Genomic DNA, 19,208 nt, shown 5'->3' with positions numbered 1-19,208 from the left:
GCCTCCAAGAGGAAACCTTAAATACAATGTGGCCCGTAACTTTATGACACCCCTGCCTTAGACTCTCTTCTTTAATTGGAAAAAAAACTAAGTTAATTCCTAAATTCTATGGGTCTGGAGCAGTGGTTCTTAACCTGGGTTCGGTAAGTCGGTCTCAGGGGTTCGGTGGATCCTCCGCCACAGAAGTCCACCCCTCAGGCTAGACTGCAGTTAGTAGGCACAGTCATTGGAAGAAGGGTTCGGTGAATGAGCATATGAAACTGGTGGGGTTCGGTGCCTCCAACAAGATTAAGAACCACTGGTCTGGAGTTATATGAGCTTGAAATGAGGGTGGCCGTCCAAAATCCAATGCAATAAATACATATTGATTTATATAGCGCTTCAATAACAGCTGAAGCGAGAACAAAGCGCTAAAAAGGAAAATGGTGCACCCTCGTGGAAGGGAAAAATATTGCCAGAGGTCTAACCAGCGCTTTATTGGCACCCCAGCAAGGAAAAAAAACCCGAAACAATTCAGGAATGGGGCTCTACGTCATATTTTCAATTCCAGAATAAACTCAAGAATGGCAATGAATGAGCCACCCCCCCGCCCCCATTTTTTTGACCCCCTCCTCAGAATCAATGAATCGCCCAGCCCTCATCTGAAGCGCAGTCAAGCTTTCTGGCATCAATCAAGCTTGTTCAACTTTCATACCGCCGCTATTCTCAGGAAGCTCGGATTTATCGTTTGTAAATGGCAGTGTATCGATTTGGTCAGAAATGTAAAAGTCTATTTTGAACAGATTGATCCAGAAATAATTGTATTCTGTGTCCTGCATTCCATTTCCATGTTCTTATGGGATCTAGAAAAGCACAGGGGTGTGGCGGGGAAGGGGGTGGGGGGTATGATCTTGTGCCTTTAGCTCCTCAATTTGAATGCAGAGCACCATTTTCTGATCAAAGCACATTTCGAATGTTTGGGGAGACATTTATGCTAAAAGCTACGAGACTTTAAAGCAAGACTATTTTTAAAACCGCCTCATTGTTGCGTTCGTTGCTGTCCCCGGTTGGAAATAAATAAATAAATGTTGTGAATAGATTTTGTAGCATTGGTCTAACATTTTACAAACAACAAAAATACTATAGAGTTCAGAGTCCACTTCATCTTGGAGCAAGACTCCACTTCTATTCAGCCATCTGCATTTGCAGATATACAGTTGGATGCGGTATACAAGAAGCAGTTTACTTTGTTTTTTTAAACAGATGTGTGTGTGTGGGCGGGGGGGTGATAACCCCAAAATATAAACTTCAACATTAGGCGGTTGTGAGAGTCCAGAAAAACTCACTCGGTCGTGTCAAACAGGAATAGGACATTTGCCATCATGTGATGCTATTTTAATATCAAAGCCACCAATCAGTGATGAATACGAGTAAATTCAGATGTCATCGTTTTGATTTCGGTTTACATGATTTGCTGATGTTTTTCATTTGCTGATATAATGTAAGATTTTCTATAATTGTACATATGTCTATTGGTAAACTTAAAATGCATGTCACCTTTTTTTTTTTTAAACGCATGTGACTCCTCCTGAGCTAAAGTCGAAGCTCATTGGCCGCTTCCGTCCATCTGTTTTTCCACCGGCAAATTCAATTCGGGGCCAGTTTGAGAAGATTTTTGACCGTCCACAAGTTTCTTGGAAACAGAATATGTCCTTTTTTTATTTTTATTTATTTTTTTAAACAGATTCTTTTCTTCCAGACAGTGTATTGTAGGTGTTCAAATACCTGACATGTTTCGGCGTATACTTCCGCCTTTGTCAGAGTGTTGTCAGGTATTTGAACACCTACAATACACTGTCTGGAAGAAAAGAATCTGTTTTAAATTAGATATCAAGCAGACCGGATGACCTTAATACAACTAAGAATATGTCCTTAAGAAACAGCATGCAACGGATATCGCAACAGCACAAAAATCTGAAGCCACTCGCAGAAACACGTGAACTGTTCAGACATTAAAAAAAATGTTTTGAGAACGTCAAATTAAGACCCATTTCATTGTCGTCCCGATATTCAGAAATGTCACCAGGAAACGCCCTTTTTGGGGGGTTGGTGGGCAGAATGTCATTGTTGGGCTTCTTCACCGAGTTTACATTCACAGAGCTCTTTATAGATTCGCTTGCGTATCTTTGGTATGTTTCGCTGTGAAAAGCAGAGCGGCTGTGCCAAGGCGAGGCATCTGGAATACTGAGGATGACAGAAAAAAAAAAAGACGGAGGGCGGTTTCAATGTGAATATCTCGGTTGAGATATTCAAGAGTATGGAGTTTGAGAAAGTACCTCCAAGACAAAAACGCCGCAGTCATTCTCGTTGGTTTGCTGTGGGATGTTCTGAAAAAGAAAACGCAAACTCATGCAGCGGAATAAATTTTAAGCCACATTTTTAGCCCCGCCGAATAGATGACGCCATACCTCATCAAAGGACACGGTCCAACCGTTTATGAAAGACGTGCATTGCTTCTCTCTGGCTTCCGCCGTCAAGTACTTGAGGATGTTCTGCGGTAAGAAAATATGCGTGGAATCTGCCCCGTGGTGCCAACACAAGGACCGGACGGGATGCAACATGGTGTTTACCTGCGCAGCATCGTGCACCGCAATGTCCACCGTATTGTGCTGAGAGTCAAGGAGACAGATTTTCTTTCGCACGACATCCGTGATGACGAGACACCAATGAACCTCCAGATGGATCGGCACCAACAGTAGACTCTTGGAGAACAAATCAACCTGCAGATTTGCAGAAATTTGATGGTTTGAAATATAGGCAAATCTATGGCTCTACTATATATATATATATATATATATATATATATATATATATATATATATATATATATATATATATATATATATATATATATATATATATATATATACACACACACACACACACACACACACACACACACACACACACACACACACACACACACACACACACACACACACACACACACACACACACACACATATTTTTTGTTCAAACCATAGATTTACCATGAACTGACAATGGTTTAAAATTCATTTTACAAGATTAGAAAACATGGAGAGTGAGGTGCACAAGTGTCAAAGACTTTCCGTTAGTTCTCCCAACGACCCAGGCTAAACTTTTTCGCCAAGATGTATCAAGCGCTTCCCAGATATTAATAATTAGTACATTTCTGTTTATACAAGACACTGGTCCCATCTTGTGGCAACTTCACAAAAAAAGTGTACAAAATTACACAAATACCGACTGATGACTTGTGACCTGGGAAAACGTACAAAATTGAGTCCATTCGACTAGACTCCAAGGATCTACATATCAGTGAGTCAAAAACAAATTAAATGGCAAAAAGGAAAGTAGTAATTGGCATATTCATGGGTCGCTAAGAGGTGGCATTGCATTTTTCATGCCTCCCCCCTAACATGTGCACTCATCAGACTGAGATTTATTTTGAAGGGGAATATAGTGGCATTAATTTTCATAAGAGGGGTCTCTTTCAAATTTAAATAACACCAGATATGAAAGCACGAAACTAAAACAATGGCCCCGTCAAAAAGAGTACCTTCTTTGTCCATCTCTTAACGCCGTTATAACCCTTGGTCATGAGCTGTCGGTGGAAGAAACTGTTGAGAAAATGAACCTAGGAATGACAAATAAAGAAAACACAAGTGATTCACGAAACAAGCACGCAGCAAGTCAAGGAAATAAACAGCCGCCATTTTAGTCGCCTCTTAAAGGACAACCGACACCATTTTTTTGTTTCCAAACTGACATCAGAAAAACATTTTATAGCATCTAAAATACCCAAAACACACAGGCTGATATTTTTAGTCAAATGCAAAGCACCAATAAAAATTAATTAACGTGTTCCAAAACTGACACAAAATGCACTCGGAACTGGGGATATTCAGAAAGTCCCGCCCCCTTGTTCGTGATGTCACGCCAGGATACGCCTCCACAAAATGCCTTGCTCCAGAATCAGAACAATGGCTTCAGAGAGTTCAGATTCGGAGAAGATGCTTTCTTGTTACTCATCCAGTTATGAATATGATTCAAATAGTTCTGAAGAGGAAAGCATACATGTTTGCAATCGATTAAAGAAGTCCTTCCGTATCAATTCGAGCCGTCAGGACTACAATGTAGCGTCCCAGAAAATGCACAAGATGGCGCACAAGCGCCGTTGGAAATGGGCTGATTTGTCTGCTGGAAATTTGCGTCAACTTAACACCTTCTTCATGGTGTTACCGCAATTGGTAGTCTTGGTGCGACACACAACGATTCACCATCGCATTATTTCTGTAGTTTTCCTTCTAATTTCGCAATCAACCCAGCGTTTTCAAACGAAAAAAGTGCCCAAAATACATTGTGTGTTGCTTTATCGTTCAGGGGCGTTCCGAATGTGACGTCACTTCAGGAATCGTCATCAACTTGAAAACAAGACTTCCTGAATATTCAGGGCGAGTCTTAAAACGCAAAACATAACTATATGCGGTGGAATCTTTGTAAAATGCGCTTATTGGAAGTCATTTAAAGTGATTTTACAAATTATGGATGCAACTTGTCCGCCGGTTGTCCTTTAAAAGTCATTTGAGCAGAAACACTTCTGAGCTCCAGCGCTTATTTTATATTTTCTTGCTAGGAAGCAAACCTGGAATGTCCCAGATTACCTTGTGTTGGGCGGCTTCCATAATCAATTCTCCATACATGTTTATAACCTAGAGGAGGAAAGAAAACAAAAAAAATGTTGCAAGCGTTGCGCAGTTCAGTAATAAACGCGGGGAAGTTGGTGCGCACAAAACCTGATCATTGAGCCAAGTCTGATGGGCCAACGTTGACAAATCATCCAGCGTCAAGGTGTGTTTTTTGAAGACCACCTTGAAGGAGGGAGCGGGTTTCCACAGCGCTGCAGAGATTCTATGTTGGATCAACGTCCAGATAAATTTTCTCCTGTGCAAGAATAAATGACACGCAACATCGGTGAACGTCACGGTAAATCTGTGCGGCAGGAAAAAAAAAATACAATTGGTAAGTAGAAAATATGAGATGAATCGTAGTGTTGCAAGAGCGCGAAAACACTGGATGATCTTGGATTATTCCACTTTTGAGAGGAAATGAAATTGATTACTCCAATCTGAAAAGAATGCACTGATCTGGGAAATTAAAAAAGGCGGCCAGTTGGCCTACTTGTGTCTGAAAAGGGGGCCAAATTCTTACATTGATGGAGCCCGATTTAACTGGATTGCCAAAGTATACTATATTGATTGAAATAAACCAAAATACATTCATTGGAGCACGTTATTACCGAAAAGACAAAGAGAACAGACTAACCACAATATTTCTTACTAGTGTCTACTTAAAGGACAACCGACGTCACTTTTTTGTTTCTTAACTAACATCAGAAAAAACATTTTATAGCATCTAAAATACCCAAAACACGCAGTATGACATTTTTATTCAAATGCAAAACACCAATATAAATGAAGTGTCCAAAATCTGCAAAAAAATGAGCTACGAATTGGGCATTTTCAGAAAGTCCCGCCCCCAGTTCGTGACGTCACGCCAAGACGTCTTGCATTGCTGCAGAATCAAAACAATGGCTTCAGATTCGGATAATATGTTTTCTTGTTCCACATCCAGTTATGAATATGATTCAAATAGTTCTGAAGAGGAAAGCATGCATGTTGGCAATCGATTAAAGAATTTAATCTGGTCATTTTGAGGCAAACGGGCGGCGGGGGGGATGTCTCACCCAAAAAAAGGCAATAAAATGGCGACCAGCTCCTGTGAGGAATGAATCAGCCCGTTTCCACAGGCTGATAAATTCTTCAATGGAGCTTGGACTCCCTCTGCTGGCGGCTTTTGGATGTAAAATAAGGTTTTCAAAAAAAACAGTACAGCAAAATACATTGACGTGATGGAAGGACCGCTACAATGCGTCTTTTTTACGGTCTTACGGTCTTTTCTGACGTCACGTGAGGACTCGTCAACAACTCAAAAACAAGACTTCCTGAATGTTCTGCGCGAGTCTTAAAACGTAAAATATAACTATATGCTGTGGAATCTTATTAAAATACGCCCAGTAGAAGTCATTTGAAGCCATTTTACAAATTATGGACACAACTTGTCCGGAGACGTCGGTTGTCCCTTAAGGCAAATTTCCAATAATTGGCACATGTGGTCCGGATTAAGTTTGGTTCTTTCATGCAGAGAAGAGTCCGCCAGCAGCCCCGTCCTCACCACCGAGACTGCTGCTGGGGTAGGGACAGATGTAAAGAGAGAAGTCACATCATACGATGCCAATATTTCCTCAGGCTCCAATTTGAGGTCTTTGATACTCTCTACGAACCCTCCGGTGTTCTGTACGTGATGTTTTGTGTTAGCAACCAACTGAGCTAAGATAGTTTTTAAATATTTGGCTATTGTATGTTGAAGAGTCAATGCTACAAACAATGGGTCTGAGGGGGAACCCTTCTTTATGTATTTTTGGCAGTCCTTAGATACATGGCATAGCCTCTCTCGGCTACAATCTAAAATACATCTGTTTGTCTATTAGTTTTCCTTTTTCTAACTTTTGGAGACAGTCTATAATTTCTTTGTTGCATCTATTGGAAAGTCGAGGAGGTGGTTTCTTCAGCCGTCATCTGTACAAATTTGAAGGCTTCGGACGTTTCGCCTCCTATCCAAGAGGCTTCGTCAGCGAACTAAAGTCTGACTGGTCGTATCGGCCCTATTTATATATCCCTAATGTCCAGCCATGGCGGCGCCGGACACAGCTATGATAGGTCCCTACTCTCAGGTTGGGGGGGCAGAGGACCCCTACCTGTGGCCCCACTGATTGTTCCTACATTCCTGACTAACGACTGGCCTATTACCCCCACTCCCACCGGTATCACCTCATCAGCATAACGACCCTCATCAGCATTGCGAAAGTTGCCTAACCTGTTTTGCCTGAGCAGGCTATTGTATGAACGATCCAAATTGAACCTCACCCCACCAGACCGGTTTAATGAAGGATTTTGTTGTTTTATAAGAATCGCTTATTTTACCCCCCTTTCAAACCATCTATGTTCTTTTGCTAAGATTTTAACCTCATTGTCGTCAAATGAGTGGTTGCTAGCTTTTAGGTGCAAATGTACTGCCGATTGAGGCCCACTTGTATTATCCTTGCGATGTTGATAAAGTCTTTTTTGAGAATTTGTTTAGTCTATCAGAAAAACATTTTATAGCATCTAAAATACCCAAAACACACAGGCTGATATTTTTAGTCAAATGCAAAGCACCAATAAAAATTAATTAATGTGTTCCAAAACTGACACAAAATGCACTCGGAACTGGGGATATTCAGAAAGTCCCGCCCCCTTGTTCGTGATGTCACGCCAGGATACGCCTCCACAAAATGCCTTGCTCCAGAATCAGAACAATGGCTTCAGAGAGTTCAGATTCGGAGAAGATGCTTTCTTGTTACTCATCCAGTTATGAATATGATTCAAATAGTTCTGAAGAGGAAAGCATACATGTTTGCAATCGATTAAAGAAGTCCTTCCGTATCAATTCGAGCCGTCAGGACTACAATGTAGCGTCCCAGAAAATGCACAAGATGGCGCACAAGCGCCGTTGGAAATGGGCTGATTTGTCTGCTGGAAATTTGCGTCAACTTAACACCTTCTTCATGGTGTTACCGCAATTGGTAGTCTTGGTGCGACACACAACGATTCACCATCGCATTATTTCTGTAGTTTTCCTTCTAATTTCGCAATCAACCCAGCGTTTTCAAACGAAAAAAGTGCCCAAAATACATTGTGTGTTGCTTTATCGTTCAGGGGCGTTCCGAATGTGACGTCACTTCAGGAATCGTCATCAACTTGAAAACAAGACTTCCTGAATATTCAGGGCGAGTCTTAAAACGCAAAACATAACTATATGCGGTGGAATCTTTGTAAAATGCGCTTATTGGAAGTCATTTAAAGTGATTTTACAAATTATGGATGCAACTTGTCCGCCGGTTGTCCTTTAAAAGTCATTTGAGCAGAAACACTTCTGAGCTCCAGCGCTTATTTTATATTTTCTTGCTAGGAAGCAAACCTGGAATGTCCCAGATTACCTTGTGTTGGGCGGCTTCCATAATCAATTCTCCATACATGTTTATAACCTAGAGGAGGAAAGAAAACAAAAAAAATGTTGCAAGCGTTGCGCAGTTCAGTAATAAACACGGGGAAGTTGGTGCGCACAAAACCTGATCATTGAGCCAAGTCTGATGGGCCAACGTTGACAAATCATCCAGCGTCAAGGTGTGTTTTTTGAAGACCACCTTGAAGGAGGGAGCGGGTTTCCACAGCGCTGCAGAGATTCTATGTTGGATCAACGTCCAGATAAATTTTCTCCTGTGCAAGAATAAATGACACGCAACATCGGTGAACGTCACGGTAAATCTGTGCGGCAGGAAAAAAAAATACAATTGGTAAGTAGAAAATATGAGATGAATCGTAGTGTTGCAAGAGCGCGAAAACACTGGATGATCTTGGATTATTCCACTTTTGAGAGGAAATGAAATTGATTACTCCAATCTGAAAAGAATGCACTGATCTGGGAAATTAAAAAAGGCGGCCAGTTGGCCTACTTGTGTCTGAAAAGGGGGCCAAATTCTTACATTGATGGAGCCCGATTTAACTGGATTGCCAAAGTATACTATATTGATTGAAATAAACCAAAATACATTCATTGGAGCACGTTATTACCGAAAAGACAAAGAGAACAGACTAACCACAATATTTCTTACTAGTGTCTACTTAAAGGACAACCGACGTCACTTTTTTGTTTCTTAACTAACATCAGAAAAAATATTTTAGAGCATCTAAAATACCCAAAACACGCAGTATGACATTTTTATTCAAATGCAAAACACCAATATAAATGAAGTGTCCAAAATCTGCAAAAAAATGAGCTGCGAATTGGGCATTTTCAGAAAGTCCCGCCCCCAGTTCGTGACGTCACGCCAAGACGTCTTGCATTGCTGCAGAATCAAAACAATGGCTTCAGATTCGGATAATATGTTTTCTTGTTCCACATCCATTTATGAATATGATTCAAATAGTTCTGAAGAGGAAAGCATGCATGTTGGCAATCGATTAAAGAATTTAATCTGGTCATTTTGAGGCAAACGGGCGGCGGGGGGGATGTCTCACCCAAAAAAAGGCAATAAAATGGCGACCAGCTCCTGTGAGGAATGAATCAGCCCGTTTCCACAGGCTGATAAATTCTTCAATGGAGCTTGGACTCCCTCTGCTGGCGGCTTTTGGATGTAAAATAAGGTTTTCAAAAAAAACAGTACAGCAAAATACATTGACGTGATGGAAGGACCGCTACAATGCGTCTTTTTTACGGTCTTACGGTCTTTTCTGACGTCACGTGAGGACTCGTCAACAACTCAAAAACAAGACTTCCTGAATGTTCTGCGCGAGTCTTAAAACGTAAAATATAACTATATGCTGTGGAATCTTATTAAAATACGCCCAGTAGAAGTCATTTGAAGCCATTTTACAAATTATGGACACAACTTGTCCGGAGACGTCGGTTGTCCCTTAAGGCAAATTTCCAATAATTGGCACATGTGGCACAAGTTTGGTTCTTTCATGCAGAGAAGAGTCCGCCAGCAGTCCCGTCCTCACCACCGAGACTGCTGCTGGGGTAGGGACAGATGTAAAGAGAGAAGTCACATCATACGATGCCAATATTTCCTCAGGCTCCAATTTGAGGTCTTTGATACTCTCTACGAACCCTCCGGTGTTCTGTACGTGATGTTTTGTGTTAGCAACCAACTGAGCTAAGATAGTTTTTAAATATTTGGCTATTGTATGTTGAAGAGTCAATGCTACAAACAATGGGTCTCAGGGGGAACCCTTCTTTATGTATTTTTGGCAGTCCTTAGATATATGGCATAGCCTCTCTCGGCTACAATCTAAAATACATCTGTTTGTCTATTAGTTTTCCTTTTTCTAACTTTTGGAGACAGTCTATAATTTCTTTGTTGCATCTATTGGAAAGTCGAGGAGGTGGTTTCTTCAGCCGTCATCTGTACAAATTTGAAGGCTTCGGACGTTTCGCCTCCTATCCAAGAGGCTTCGTCAGCGAACTAAAGTCTGACTGGTCGTATCGGCCCTATTTATATATCCCTAATGTCCAGCCATGGCGGCGCCGGACACAGCTATGATAGGTCCCTACTCTCAGGTTGGGGGGGCAGAGGACCCCTACCTGTGGCCCCACTGATTGTTCCTACATTCCTGACTAACGATGAGAAGGTTTCTTCAGCCGTCATCTGTACAAAAGTGAAGGTTTCGGACGTTTCGCCTCCTATCCAAGAGGCTTCGTCAGCGAACTAAAGTCTGACTGGTCGTATTGGCCCCATTTATATATCCCTAATGTCCAGACCTGGTGGCGCCGGACACAGCTATGATAGGTCCCTACTCTCAGGTTGGGGGAGGAGCGGGACCCCCCCCTGTGGCCCCACTGATTGTTCCTACATTCCTGACTAACGATTGGCCTATTACACCCACTCCCCCCGGTATCACCTCATCAGCATAACGACCCTCATCAGCATTGCGAAAGTTGCCTAACCTGTTTTGCCTGAGCAGGCTATTGTATGAACGATCCAAATTGAACCTCACCCCACCAGACCGGTTTAATGAAGGATTTTGTTGTTTTATAAGAATCGCTTATTTTACCCCCCTTTCAAACCATCTATGTTCTTTCGCTAAGATTTTAACCTCATTGTCGTCAAATGAGTGGTTAGTAGCTTTTAGGTGCAAATGTACTGCCGATTGAGGCCCACTTGTATTATCCCTGCGATGTTGATAAAGTCTTTTTTTGAGAATTTGTTGAGTCTCCCCAATGTACTGCTCTTTACAATTTTCATTCTTACAATGTATGGAATAAACTACATTACTTTGTACTTCGGCTATTAAAAATAACAAACTTTCGTATGCAGAGGCAGATGATCTACGCATTAAAATATCAGCTCTTCTCAGTAGTGCCAAACTTCCTCCGTCCAACATAACATTAGAAGAGAGAAAGGCGTTAACTACTCTACAAAAAGACAAAAATATTACTATTTTGCCAGCAGACAAGGGCAGATGCACAGTGCTGCTCAACACATTGGATTATGAAGACAAAATAAATAGGTTAATCAGTGATTCTAACACGTATGAGCAACTAAAAAGGGACCCTTCCAATAGATACAAGAAAGAAATGATTGACTGTCTCCAAAAGCTAGAGAAAGGAAAACATATAGACAAACAGATGTATTTTAGATTATACCCGGGAGAGGCCACGCCATGTATCTATGGCCTGCCAAAAATACATAAAGAAGGGTTCCCCCTCCGACCCATTGTTTGTAGCATTGACTCCTCTACATACAATGTAGCCAAATATTTAAAAACTATTTTAGCTCCGTTGGTTGGTAACACAGAATACCACGTAGAGAACACCACAGGGTTTGTAGAGAGGATCAAAGACCTCATATTGGAACCTGAGGAAACTTTGGCATCATACGATGTGACTTCTCTCTTTACATCTGTCCCAACCCCAGCAGCAGTCTCAGTGGTGAGGACGAGGCTGCTGGCGGATGTTTCTCTGCATGAAAGAACCAAACTGAAACCGGATCACATCTGCCAATTATTAGAAATCTGCCTTAATACTACGTATTTTCAATTTCGGGAAAAATTTTATAAACAAATCCATGGTTGTGCTATGGGCTCACCAGTTTCACCCATAGTGGCTAATCTTTACATGGAAGAGATGGAGAAACAGGCCCTCACATCCTTCCCAGGGACAAAACCTAGACACTGGTTTAGATATGTGGACGATACTTTTGTCATAATTAAGAAACAAGAAATTCAATCCTTCACAGATCATCTCAACTCTGTAGACTTCAACATTAAATTTACTCGTGAGGACATTCAAGAGAACCAACTAGCCTTCTTGGATTGTAAAGTAATTATAAAAGAGGACAGAGCGCTAAAAACAGAAGTCTTTAGGAAGGCTACGCACACTGACCAATACTTACTTTTTGACTCTAACCACCCTTTACAACATAAACTAGGAGTTATCAGAACCCTCCAGCATAGGGCTAAACTAATACCAACTAGCACTGAAGGTAGACAAAAGGAGTCAAAACATATCAGGAGAGCACTCACTAACTGTGGGTACCCTCAGTGGTCATTCAACAAATGTCAGAAAGAAAGAATAGCGAACGAAACCAATAATTCTCAAGATTCTAAAAGGAGAGGAGTGGCAGTACTGTACATTGCAGGAGTTTCTGAAAAATTACAAAGAGTCCTTTGGCAACATAAAATTCCTACTTATTTCAAACCGATAAACACGTTAAGGCAAAAATTAGTGCATCCAAAAGATAGGCTACCAAATGAAAAACAAAGTAATGTAGTTTATTCCATACATTGTAAGAATGAAAATTGTAAAGAGCAGTACATTGGGGAGACTCAACAAATTCTCAAAAAAAGACTTTATCAACATCGCAGGGATAATACTAGTGGGCCTCAATCGGCAGTACATTTGCACCTAAAAGCTACTAACCACTCATTTGACGACAATGAGGTTAAAATCTTAGCGAAAGAACATAGATGGTTTGAAAGGGGGGTAAAAGAGGCGATTCTTATAAAACAACAAAATCCTTCATTAAACCGGTCTGGTGGTGTGAGGTTCAATTTGGATCGTTCATACAATAGCCTGCTCAGGCAGAACAGGTTAGGCAACTTTCGCAATGCTGATGAGGGTCGTTATGCTGATGAGGTGATACCGGGGGGAGTGGGTGTAATAGGCCAATCGTTAGTCAGGAATGTAGGAACAATCAGTGGGGCCACAGGGGGGGGTCCCGCGCCTCCCCCAACCTGACAGTAGGGACCTATCATAGCTGTGTCCGGCGCCACCAGGTCTGGACATTAGGGATATATAAATGGGGCCAATACGACCAGTCAGACTTTAGTTCGCTGACGAAGCCTCTTGGATAGGAGGCGAAACGTCCGAAACCTTCACTTTTGTACAGATGACGGCTGAAGAAACCTTCTCATCGATGGACCACTCCTGTACGACTGAGAGCTTACACAGACGTATTCCTGACTAACGACTGGCCTATTACCCCCACTCCCCCCGGTATCACCTCATCAGCATAACGACCCTCATCAGCATTGCGAAAGTTGCCTAACCTGTTTTGCCTAAGCAGGCTATTGTATGAACGATCCAAATTGAACCTCACCCCACCAGACCGGTTTAATGAAGGATTTTGTTGTTTTATAAGAATCGCTTATTTTACCCCCCTTTCAAACCATCTATGTTCTTTTGCTAAGATTTTAACCTCGTTGTCGTCAAATGAGTGGTTGCTAGCTTTTAGGTGCAAATGTACTGCCGATTGAGGCCCACTTGTATTATCCTTGCGATGTTGATAAAGTCTTTTTTGAGAATTTGTTTAGTCTCCCCAATGTACTGCTCTTTACAATTTTCATTCTTACAATGTATGGAATAAACTACATTACTTTGTTTTTCATTTGGTAGCCTATCTTTTCGATGCACTAATTTTTGCCTTCCAAAAGATAATCCTTCAAATTTGTACAGATGACGGGTGAAGAAACCTTCTCATCAATGGACCACTCCTGTACGACTGAGAGCTTACACAGACGTATCTATTGGAAAGGTTCCTTTTTAGTTGCTCATAAGTGTTAGAATCACTGATTAACCTGTTTATATTGTCTTCATAATCCAATGTGTTGAGAAGCACTGTACACCAGCCAGCAGACCCCTTGTCTGCTGGCAAAATAGTAATATTTGTATCTTTTTGTAGAGTAGTTAACGCCTTTTTCTCTTCTAATGTTATGTTGGACGGAGGTGGTTTGGCACTACTGAGAAGGGCTGATATATTTATGCGTAGATCCTCTGCATAAGAAGGTTTGTTGTTTCTAATGGCCGATTCAGTAGCTGTAATGTAGTCTATTGTAGGTATCGCTTTAGGAGTCACTGTCTCTGTGACTTCAATACCTGACAATTTTTTTAATCCAATTCTGCCTTGAAATCTGCTTATTCCTAATTTTCCCCGTGTTTACCAGTAGCTCTGATTGTTTTCCTCAAAGTTATTTTTGGCGCGGATCATGTAGCAATATGCGCTAATCATAATAGATTTGCGCCAGTGCTGGCGCAGTGGAGTTACAAAGTTGCGTCAGTGGCTGTCGAAATGTGTAAATGGCGCAGCCCAGATGCATCCCTGTCAGTGTTTAAAAAACACCTTAACAATAGCAAAACAATGCGAAAGTCAGCAAAAAAATAAAAATAAATCATGACAGAAAATGTCAGCACCAAAGCCCCCCCCCCTCTCTTTTTTTTGTTTTCAGACATTCACCTTGCTGGGAAATTATTGTCCAACTTTTTCTCCAGGTTCCTTAACACATCTCTCCTCTGCAGGGGGATGAAAGTCCCGTACATTGTGAAGAAGTCACCGAGAAATTCTAGAGCGATGACACACACACAGAAAATCCAATGCTATTTACAAAATATAATATTAAACGAGATCTAAAAAAAAACGCATCTCAGGGAACCACTGTGTAAAAAAGGAAAGCTAAACGGCCATGAGACAGTCGGGAAATAAATATTAAAATAATAATAATAATAATAATAATGCAAATAAATAAAAATAAAGAAATAATGCAAATAATTCATACCATCGATAATGTCTGTCAGTTCTGAGGGACCAACTTCAATTTGACGGGTTGTTCCGTTCTTGCTGGAGATTTTGGCATCTGCATAGGAAAGTATTTCTGGTACTGCAGCAGTGCATTGTCCTGACTGGTGATCAACAAGGTTCTGATCACAAACACAGTGTCTTCGCTTCGTCACATGAGAATCCAGCCCAGTGAGTGTTATATCCAAGGTGTTTGCAAAATCATATTCCGCAATGCTTTCTGGCGCCGTTATTGTGGCGTTATTGACAGTGCAGGGAGAGTTGGATTGTGGGGAAAAATTTGCTCCGATGTCTGACTCAAGAGTGGGCATCTTCATTTGCGATTCCTGAACTGTTGAAGGGTAACCGTGAAAGTTTTTTTTACTTCTCTGTGATCGTGCCCCGATGCTGAGGCAGGATCTGTGGCGTCTGAATGACACGAATCTTCTGTCCCCCATAAAACTCCCAAACCACTTCTCTCTCCGTTTGCGCCACATCCACAGCTGAAATTGACAACACAGGCGTCTCTTGGCCCGCCTGGAGAAGTGGGAAACTCCCTTCATTGAAGATATGGATTCACTTATTTATTTGTGGGACTTCACTTTGTGTCAGGGATTCTTTATCCTGGAGGAGTTGGAGATGGGAATGAGAAAGTTTTTATATATTTTTTTAATTTATAATACAACAACCCTCAGTTCATCGCGGGTTATCTATTCTACACTCACCTCCAATAAAGATCATGTGAGATGGATGCCCGTGAGATAACCCGCCAATTAGCGTGGACTGAAAAGTATGTGCATTAGCGACCCCATTCAGATACTCAGCTCAAGCTTGTGTTCCCCTCACTGAATGTGGCCCCTTCTCCAGTAGTGCGCACATTGTGATCTCCTGTGAAACAGCACAAGCATCTCATAAATTATCTGACACACATGCTCGCGTGTAAGGCAAAAGTTGCTCCCTATACCGCATAATCAGTTGATGAATTGAAAACAGTGTCGAAAAGGATTATAAAAGCGAAAGACGATTTAACACAATTGACAAGACTTACTGTGCCGGTCCCAAGCCCGGATAATTACAGAGGGTTTTGTCAGGAAGGGCATCCGACATAAAAGCTTGGCCAAAACAAACATGCGAATCAAACATCTGAACATGGAGGACATTGATTCGCTGTGGCAACCCATCGAAGGGAAAAGCCGAAAGGAAAAGAAGACACGATGTTAGAAGGATTTTGATAATAAAAAAAAAACGCTTGCAAACGTTCGCTATGCAAAGTGAACAGCATTGTAGAGAAAAGCACGATGTAAGACAGTCATAATAGTACTCTCGATACATGCGCTGCTATATTTACGCACTCTATATATAAAACTATATATTTGCATTTACCCAATATCCTCGCGAACAACAAAATGAAGAGTGGCTCTAACTTACCATTACACGTGTAGTTCAAAGAAACGTTTCATACTACATCGAAAAAAGCATGGAATGCTGGTATTGGGCGTCGCGTGTTGATGACATATTCAACGTCTTCTTTTTTTCCTTTTTTGGCGAATTGTTACAAAACGTTTAAGTGCATTATCGTCATCTAGTGGTAAGGAGTGTGAAACACGGAAATATGTCGCGAACAACTATGAACTTTAAATGTTTAACAAGCATCTTGGATGTGTCATTTTCCCTTTTGCCATTATTTCCCCATCGTCTAAGACTATCACCTTAGTATCACCTTAGTCTCTCTTTACTCTTCATTTTTCTAATAACCTTCCACATTTTATCCACATCAGTGTCCATTACCACCGAGTTTCCAAATGATTTCCAATACCCTCTGGAAGCATCCCTTACAGTTATTTTCACTACTCCACACGTGTTTACATTTGTACTCAGTCTAGTTTAAATAACTCGGATCCCCTATTTAAAGTATTTACTCCTCTACCGAATCATGCTTTTACAGTTATTTGTCCATCAAAGAACTGTAGGTCAACATTCCTTCGTCTGGCTCGACATCTTTTCTGCTCTGAGAATACAATCAAGCATTCAGCATCTTCATTCAAATGAATGGGATTTTCGAACCATTTCATCCTCAAACTGATCCTGAGGTCATTGCTCTTTTTCCCGTTTATCTCGTGCGTGTTTGCAAGCGTATGTTTGCGTTCTTGTGGGCATATGAGGTGGGTTAGGGGAGTTGTTTTTGTGAAAGACTGAGGTGCATTCTTACATAAAAAAATGCACTTTGCAAATAATATTAGTTTGATTGAATGGATGATTATTCAACACATGTAGAAAACTCACATTTTCAAATATTACCTCCATTCCACAATACCATCAGATCACCCCTCCGCTCCAAAAATAAATAATTCCATTGGACCACCCCCTCCACAAAAAAAAAACATTCATTAACGTTGGCCATAAGCACAATTAAAAAAAAACTATTGATTCTGATGCAGTGACGTGCGGTGAGGTTCATGGCTGGTGAGGCACTGACGTCATCACAGTCAGATTTACAAACATATGAACTATACAGAGTAGCTTATTCACCATTTGATTGGCAACAGTTAACGTGTTTTGTGTAAAATGTCACGTCAGCATTCTTTATATAAACTGTAGCGTAGAAAAAAAGAATAAAAAAACGGAATTATCATGTTACCTTTACTTATAAATGAAGTCCATGCACCGCTCCTTCTGAAGAAAGGCATCAATAACTTATTATTATTGATGCAACAGTTTTAAAAGTCTCTTTATTTCTTTCAATTTAGGTATGTAATCCTCCACTCTGAAAATAAGGCCAAGCAACACTAAAAAATGACTGGATGGTTGCACTTAACTTGCTAACTGTTTACTGTAGCTTGCTGTCACTAATTCTATTATTCTGCAGCCGAGGAGGCGCTAGAAGAATCTGTAATCACCAGCGCCCCCTGTCATGAGGCAGGAGAACTGTGTGCCTCACCTATGCACAGTTTTGATAAAAATAAAATAAACACTGTAGTACAGTGTTTATAATGTAAAGTGACTGTACATTATATACACCAGCTAAACTGTAGACATTTAGTTCATATACTAAAAGTTTTTGAACACTTTAATCGCTATATGCAGAGGGAGAGCAATGCGGTCTCACCGCAGAGCAAGCCAGCACAGTTAGCATAGTCATTGCGCAATCCATAGTGAGGCTCAGCCGGCTGCTGCCTCACCGCTTGTCTCCACTTAGTATTTGAACGGTAAATGTGAAAATTCAGCGATTTTGAAAAAAAAAAAAAAAAAAAAACAAACGGTGAAGTTAAATGGAAAAGAACTTTAAAGTACAAATCACTAACTAAATATAATTTGAATTTTTCATTTGATATTTCCATGATGACAGATGAGGCACGGCCTCACCTGCCTCCCCTGACTACACGTCACTGTTCTGATGTAAGAAATAGCAGCGAAACGCCACAGCCCACTCTCGGTGCCCCACCAGGGTCAGTAACATCTGGATGACCTAGAATAAACCAACAAATGTTTGCTCTGTTCACAAACTCCCCTTTAAATGTATAGAACCAAAGTCCAAGTTTTTGTTCAGTCACACCACAGATTACTATTTGGTTGTTCGGACTGCACACATTCAAACCCAGATACTTGTTTGTTTTTTTTCTTCCAATACTAATGGTTTAAAAAAAGGTGTGAAAATCCTGAAAATCTAATGCAATTTGTTTTCCTTTCTATTTTTTTCTCCACAATGTTTCTTAATTTCACTACAAAACACTTACAACAAACCACAAAACACACTGAAATAACAACGATCTGCTTTGAGTCAAAACCCTTACCGTAGGGTACACGCTGAATCCGGTTTGTCTGGAAATCGATGCATGGTCCTCTCCTCAAACAAGCACCCCGAGACAAACATCCTTTTTGATTGAGCAATCCGCTGATAAGTGAGGGACCCTGTTCAGAGTCTGTCCTCGCTGTGTGCACTGTCCTGTCCTCCATTCATCTTTTTTTTTTAATGTTCAGGAGACATTACAGGTTGCACTTCATATTCGACGCAAACTTCATTCAATATAAAGGCATTGGATGTCGAAGGGGGTGTTCGAAAAATAGCTCAACAGTGATGAGACATTGTTAGACAGTACAAGTGATTCTTTTAATCCACCAACACTGTACTGTAGTTGAAAAGTGCCCCAATACCGTGGCTGAAGAATTGCACAATTTTTAATCATGGTCATTTTGGAATGGGAGTCGGACCTGTATGTACATGGCCAACGTCACCAAGAAAGGGCCATTCGTAAGACATGTCTTCACTTCAAAAAAAGAGAGGATTTTGCTTGATACTACAAATTCACTTATTTATTGCTCAATACCATAAAGATTTTTTGGGGATTGGATTAGCCTTTGTTAGACTCGCAGTGGAGAAATTTTCACTTTACAGCAGCAAAGAGGAAAGGAAGAAGTAGAAAAACAAAATAAAGGAGCAGCTGTAAAGGCAGCCACTCTCGCGGCGCCATCTTGA

At 40.9% G+C, this 19,208-nt stretch overlaps 1 protein-coding gene across 1 annotated transcript; it reads right to left on the bottom strand.

Annotated features, from left to right (window-relative positions):
• Positions 1 to 1,114: 1,114 nt before the first annotated feature.
• On the bottom strand, positions 1,115 to 15,308 carry LOC148891540 (sentrin-specific protease 5-like). Its single transcript, XM_089008739.1, has 9 exons — positions 14,736 to 15,308; positions 14,417 to 14,522; positions 8,252 to 8,399; positions 8,120 to 8,167; positions 3,581 to 3,658; positions 2,610 to 2,759; positions 2,448 to 2,531; positions 2,316 to 2,366; positions 1,115 to 2,223 (listed from the first exon to the last, which is right to left on the bottom strand). Exons 1-9 carry the CDS (start codon positions 15,295 to 15,297, stop codon positions 2,101 to 2,103), a joined length of 1,350 nt encoding a protein of 449 aa, XP_088864865.1. The 5' UTR covers positions 15,298 to 15,308; the 3' UTR covers positions 1,115 to 2,100.
• Positions 15,309 to 19,208: the final 3,900 nt, after the last annotated feature.

This window comes from Hippocampus bargibanti, linkage group LG11 (assembly GCF_051943395.1).
Source record: "Hippocampus bargibanti isolate YZ-2025 linkage group LG11, ASM5194339v1, whole genome shotgun sequence".
Taxonomy (NCBI): domain Eukaryota; kingdom Metazoa; phylum Chordata; class Actinopteri; order Syngnathiformes; family Syngnathidae; genus Hippocampus; species Hippocampus bargibanti.
The sequence above is the reverse complement of the archived record's forward strand: the minus strand, read 5'-3'. Positions and strand labels throughout refer to the sequence as shown.

Coding starts and splice junctions, on each gene's coding strand:
- LOC148891540 (XM_089008739.1), bottom strand. CDS start 15,297: ATGAAGGGAGTTTCCCACTTCTCCAGGCGGGCCAAGAGACGCCTGTGT. Junction 2,532..2,609: donor CGGTGCACGATGCTGCGCAG/GTAAACACCATG, acceptor TTCTTACCGCAG/AACATCCTCAAGTACTTGAC. Junction 2,367..2,447: donor GGACCGTGTCCTTTGATGAG/GTATGGCGTCAT, acceptor TTTCTTTTTCAG/AACATCCCACAGCAAACCAA.